We start from the raw sequence: 6,000 nt of genomic DNA on the forward strand, positions 1-6,000 counted from the left end.
CAGCAACCAAAACCGCCCTCTTTTGATCTGTGGTCATTTTGCAAGAGCTGGGATTCCATCTGCATCTTTTCTACATTAGATCCTCCTTTCATAATTATGTAGGACAACTTCCTATCTGTATCTAGCATTATCATCTGGATTTTCATTCTCAAAAGGATGTAGCTTTTAGAGCTGCAGTCCTTTGTATTGTACTTTATGAGCACTAAGCCCCTCTAGATAATAGGCCAGCTATTCACCCATGAGTGTATGATCACAGAGACCACAGTGAAGAACTGATTACTTATCTGTAACTGAAGTTTTTTTGAGTAGTTATCTATGAGTTCACTCAACCCTCCCTCCTACCTTCTTTTGTTCTGGGTGACCTCAATATTTCTCTTAGAATTCACTATATTGGTTTCAGGCATGGAGGGGATTTAGGGAAAGCTGCACCTAGTCATGTGTGGTATGCAGAGAGCTGCACTTCAGCCAAGAAATTCCATATACTTTAGAAGTTTCAAAACAAAGTTTTATTCAAGATATATTGCGTGTAAATTGGCAGGTGATCTCTTCAGTTACATTAAATAACCAGTTGTTTTAAATCAGATTTAGAAATTGGGAAATGTTATTTGTTGGTTTAGAATGAGATGTCATCAGCATGTGTATGATGGACAAGTGCCCCCCCCTCTCTCTGTGTGTGTGTGTGTGTGTGTGTGTGTGTGTGTGAGAGAGAGAGAGAGAGAGAGAGAGAGAGAGAGAGAGGCTGACTAAAAATGCCACAGAAATCTTGAAATACTGTAAGGTATGGAACGGGTGAAATCCAGCAGGTTCTGAGAGGTTCTGGAGAACCAGTAGCAGAAAATTTGAGTAGTTCGGAGAACTGAGCCTGAGTGGCGTAGGAGGCTAATGCCTCCTACTAAGGCAGCATTTAACATCTAGCTGCCTGCAATTACTGCGAGTTCAATTCTCACCAGGCTCAAGGTCGACTCAGCCTTCCATCCTTTCTAAGGTGGGTAAAATGAGGACCCGGTTTGTAGGGGCAATAAGCTGACTTTGTATAAAAAATATACAAAAGTATGAAGGCTATTGCTTAACACATTGTAAGCCGCCCTGAGTCTCCGGAGAAGGGCGGCATATAAAAATTAAAAAACAAAAACAAAAAACCGGCAAATGCCACCTCTGGCTGGCCCCAGAGTAGGGTGGGGATGGAGATTTTGCAATATCCTTCCCCTGGAGTGGGTTTGCAGTATCCTTCCCCTGCCACACCCACCAAGCCACACCCTCAGAACCAGTAGTAAAAAAAATTGGATTTCACCACTGGTATGGAAGCTATAAGGATGTAGAAGGAGAGACACAAAATCCAATAGATGAAAATATAAGTAGCTCAGGGTTGAATTGTGGGGTCCTTGGTGCTCTCTGAGCTTGGCTGTTTGCTTCTTAGGTAACATCATCAGTGCTATTGAGTGTGAAGTTTGCTCCCTGTTTATATACAGTAGCTTTCCTTGCCAGTATTGGTGAGGTTGTGGTTTTCTCCTTGATTGTTCCTTCATTAGGGTATTGTTTTCTGATTGATTGCCTGGTATATATACAGGCCTTTTCAGTATTAGCTTCCAAATTTTGAAGTATTGTATAGTTGACCCCAACTTTTCATTCATTTAGAAAGACCCTTTTATTCTCACAAGTCTTTGGCCAATAATATGATTGTCATGCAATTATTTATTGTATTAAAAGAATATTCCGTAACATTTTAATTTTTGGTTACTTGCACTGCACGGATATTGCAAATATTGTTAAAGAAATAAATAACGCTTCAATATGATTAAACTTTTTCTTACAAAAGCAAAAGTTTTTATTCATTGTGATTTTTCTATCTGCTGCTCTAAAATTGTGATCTTTAGATGAAAGATAATGCTATCAGAGTAAAGTGAGATGAACTGCATATAAATTTAATAAAATTAAGTAAGTAAATAAGTAAATAAATAAGAAAGATAGATGCCTGGATTTCTTGATTACAGTGAGTTCTTACTTTCATCCTGAATATTTGAATTCTGGAGCCTAGAAGACAAGTGTAAGTGGAATTTCTTAATAAACTGAGACAGTAGCAACAGTTGTAGATAGAACAAGATGTGGTTTGGAGAGATTTTCTTTGGTCTTTTCAAGTCAAAAGCAACATAAGATCATAGGAAGGAGTCATTGTATTATAGAAAATTTCACTCTCTCCTTTGGACTTGTTCCAAGTTTGAAGATTTTTCTCATAGATAAGAAAGATACGTAGTTTAGGGATGTTATTGCTATATACCGTATTTTTCAGAGTATAAGACGCACCAGACTATAAGACGCATCTATCTTTTTTGGTGAGGAAAACAAGAAAAAGAAATCTGCCTGTGCCTCCCAGCAATTTTGCCTCGTTGCAGCAAACAACAAATAGCCTGCTTTACTTTCATTTTTGTTTTCAGCATAGCTTGATTAGCACAAGAAAAACAAAATCTGCTCCCAGCAATTTACCTCCTTGCAGCAAGCAGCAGAGGCCCAGGCAAAACAGCTGAGAGCAAAACAGCTAGAGCTGGGAGGCCGATCCAATCAACTTGTGCTAATTAGGCGGTGCTGAAGCTAAAATGGACTGTTTCTTCTTGCTGCTTGCTACAAGGAGGTAACTACTGGGAGGCAGAGGCCAAAGGATGGGGGCCAGTGGGTGGGTGGGGCTACATTCAGTGTATAAGACGCACCTAAATTTTCACCTCCTTTTGGGGGGGGGAGGTGCATCTTATACTCCGAAAAATACGGTAGTAGCAAAAAATGGTCTTGAACTTACGGTTAAGGCTCCCTAGGTCCTAAAGGAAGCATAATATCTCTATTGATGATGCTATATGGGAAGAAAGTGAGAACTTTTTGCCATTCATTATAGACCTATCTGAAATGCAGCTCAGATTTAACATATGGTTGATCTTGTTTCCAATAAATGAATACAGGTAATTCTCAACATAGGATCATAACTGGAACCAGAATTTAAATAATATTAAAATATGATTTGCAGGAATGCTTGGAGAAGCGAATGTTTGGAGGAACATTTCCTACTTTCCCCTTTATCTATTACTATGACAATGAATATGACATCAAGAGGAGCCTTCAGAGAGCAAAGAAAAAAGTGCAAGGTATGATATGAATATATATATGTGTGTATGTACATATATATATATGTATGTATGTATGTAGATAGATAGATTAGATAGATTTTGGTGTTGTTTTTTAAAAAATGCTTATCAATTTACTATCATGTTTACTGCCTCTTTTAACCTAATCTAGATTAAGATGGATAACCCTGGCCAGAAGGCTTGATCCATTATCAGTGTGCTGCTCGCTGTTTTTTTTTACAAATTACCTCTAAAATTGATAGATATGCAAGAGTTTATTTTATTATATTTATTTAATTGCAAACAGGATATATATTGATTTTTCTTTCTTTTTTTAATTTTCAAAAAACCTTTATTAAAATTTAAAACATTAAAATACTAATACAAATACATCTGTAACAAAAATACATCCATGATAGTTGTACAATGTCGTTCCAACAGTACACAAATCTTAACTCTATTCATATATTCTCAGATATTCCTTCTTGATCAAATATATGTAAACACAAATTATGTCATATTTTGATGTATATATTTCCTATTTTTATTTTCTATCCATTGATACCAGTTTTCCCAGTTTGAGTAGTATTCCAAGTCTTCCGGATATTCTGAATATTTCTTCCTTAATTAAGGAAGAATTAAGTCCTTCCTTAATTCTATAGTAAGGTGTTTTTTTTTGAGTGTGCAGAAATGGACAAACTTACTATATTGATTTTTCTAATTAGGGAGTAACAAGTATTTAGTGTTCTGTATTTAAGTGACGTATCATCAAGTGTTTTATTTTGCAGAACTTCAGGACGCTGGCCTTCTACCAAAGTCTCCAAAAAGACTACATATAGATTATGATCGAGAAGAGCACAAACGTAAGAAAAAGAGGGAAGTTTGGAAGGAACATGGCAAGAGGGGAGATCATAAGAACCTAAGGAAAAAGTCTCATGCAGATCTAGTGAAAGAAAGGAAGCGTAAGAAGGAAGTTCAGAACAACTATATGATAGAAGAGTGCTTTCCTAGAGGTGGCCACGTGAATGCACATAAGAGGTGCAGAAGGAAAACTCCTTATCATCAAAGTGGGGGCTTTCTGGCAGATGGCAAAACTGAAAATCACCGAGTTTCTGTGGAGTCAGCCAAAAGGCGGAAGAGAAAGAAAAAGCAGAGGAGCCACTCAAACAATAGTTGCACCAGGGATGAAAGTTTATTTCTTATCAAACAGAAGAAAAAGAAAATGACACCGAAAGCCAGCTTGATCTGAGGTGGAGCTTCATTCCTTCCACAAAATGCACACTGGGCTATCACAGCACAGAGAGTGTATCGGTAACCATTCCACGAGGAAAGAGCATCTTGGTTTGTAATGACAAAGTTATTTATGCATTAGAGGTACATTATTTGATAAATGTTTTTACAATTCCTGCATTGGATAGACTATAGAGAAAAGGGGTGGGGAGTGACAAGATGAAAGCAATTAAAAAAAAATACATTTCCTCAGTTGCATATACACTTTGTAAATCTGTGTCTCAAAATACATCTGCTTAATGCATATAGTTTATTTGCACGCAAACTTTGAAGGAAAAGTAGACAAATTGACAGGTGAGCCAGGTATGGATACAAAAACAAATGAAGGTAGCCATTTCACCTGCTTAATAGAAGGGACAAAAAGAGAAGTGCAAATGATTTGCGTTTACAGGCCTTAGGAAGGTCTAGCGGCATCATGTTTCCTCTGCTGATTTGTTTGGAATGAATTTAAGAAACGGGGAAGGATGTTGTATGAGAAATATTATTTGCTTCCTAATTTATTTTCCCCCATAGAGTGTTTCAGGATGTGGCCATCTTATGCCACATTCTTAGATAGGATTACCCTCAAATTTGTCATAGACTTAGCACTATAATTTGACTTGACGCGGGCCAGGTCAATCTTTGTTCAAGTGAGAAAGCATAAGCTGCACTGAAGTCCAATTTTTAAAATATATAATCACGTACGGCTTTTTCATGTTTCTGAGAAATAAATTATTTTATAACTCATTTTATTAAAATGAGGTATTTTTGTACTTTGAATTGCAATTCGAAATTTACATCTGAAAAACATTGCATAACATAAAGGGAAAGTAACCATTTTGATGCCTGCTTTTTTTTCTTTTTCAAAATCAAGTGTTTTATCTTCTTTCTTTAATTCTGTCGATTTCATGTGACCTCCAGTGAGACTTCAGCTTCCCAAACATGCTGCTTTTTTCACTCTTGTTAATTTCTATGTAAAAAGATGTATTTTACATAGGGGATTGATTATTAAAAATTAAAATGTTATTTTTATACTGAGTCTGGTTTATTTTTTTACATGTTAAAATAACAAGTACATCAAGATATGATAACATTACATGCCACCTTTGTCAGGCACAAGAAATCAGGAACCAAAATTGATCAAATGAGTACAAATTTAATCCATGCTAGCTCACTACAAGAATCTGAACTACCAAAGACCAAGGCAAATTGGCAGTAGATGAGAATGGGGCTGAATTTAGATCTCTTGTGGGCCCGAAGGGACTCCAAACTATTTACATGCTTGACCCTACTCTTGGACTTAACCTGATCATCTCCTACATCCTTAGTACTATTGCCTGGAGCATCTAGTGAGTAACCTATCCATGCTGCAATCTGAGTTAATAGGACTTGGTATATAAACAAAATTCCAATTTTATGTACACCATAGGAAATTTACAAAAGAAAGATGCTCTTGCAGTCCACCATAACTTTCATGACAAAGCTGCTTCTTGTCATAATTCTCTCTGAAGTTAATGTGTTATCCTGGATTTTTAAGAGTCTCACGCAAAACATACACACACAGTTTTGCCAGCTCTGTATGTTGATCTTCTCTTCCCCTGCAAGAACAATTTCCCTATGAGAA

At 36.7% G+C, this 6,000-nt stretch overlaps 1 protein-coding gene across 1 annotated transcript in view; it reads left to right on the forward strand.

Annotated features, from left to right (window-relative positions):
• ZCCHC7 (zinc finger CCHC-type containing 7) overlaps window positions 1-5,408 on the forward strand; it is a 134,349-nt gene extending 128,941 nt beyond the window's left edge. The window contains exons 8-9 of the mRNA XM_034410764.3: window positions 3,011-3,128; window positions 3,896-5,408. Of these exons, the coding sequence (XP_034266655.1) occupies window positions 3,011-3,128; window positions 3,896-4,356 (579 nt within the window). The 3' untranslated portion in view covers window positions 4,357-5,408. The remainder of the gene's footprint in view (window positions 1-3,010; window positions 3,129-3,895) is intronic.
• Window positions 5,409-6,000: the final 592 nt, after the last annotated feature.

This window comes from Pantherophis guttatus, chromosome 2, assembly GCF_059756535.1.
Source record: "Pantherophis guttatus breed Tessera chromosome 2, ASM5975653v1, whole genome shotgun sequence".
In the NCBI taxonomy this organism is placed as follows: domain Eukaryota; kingdom Metazoa; phylum Chordata; class Lepidosauria; order Squamata; family Colubridae; genus Pantherophis; species Pantherophis guttatus.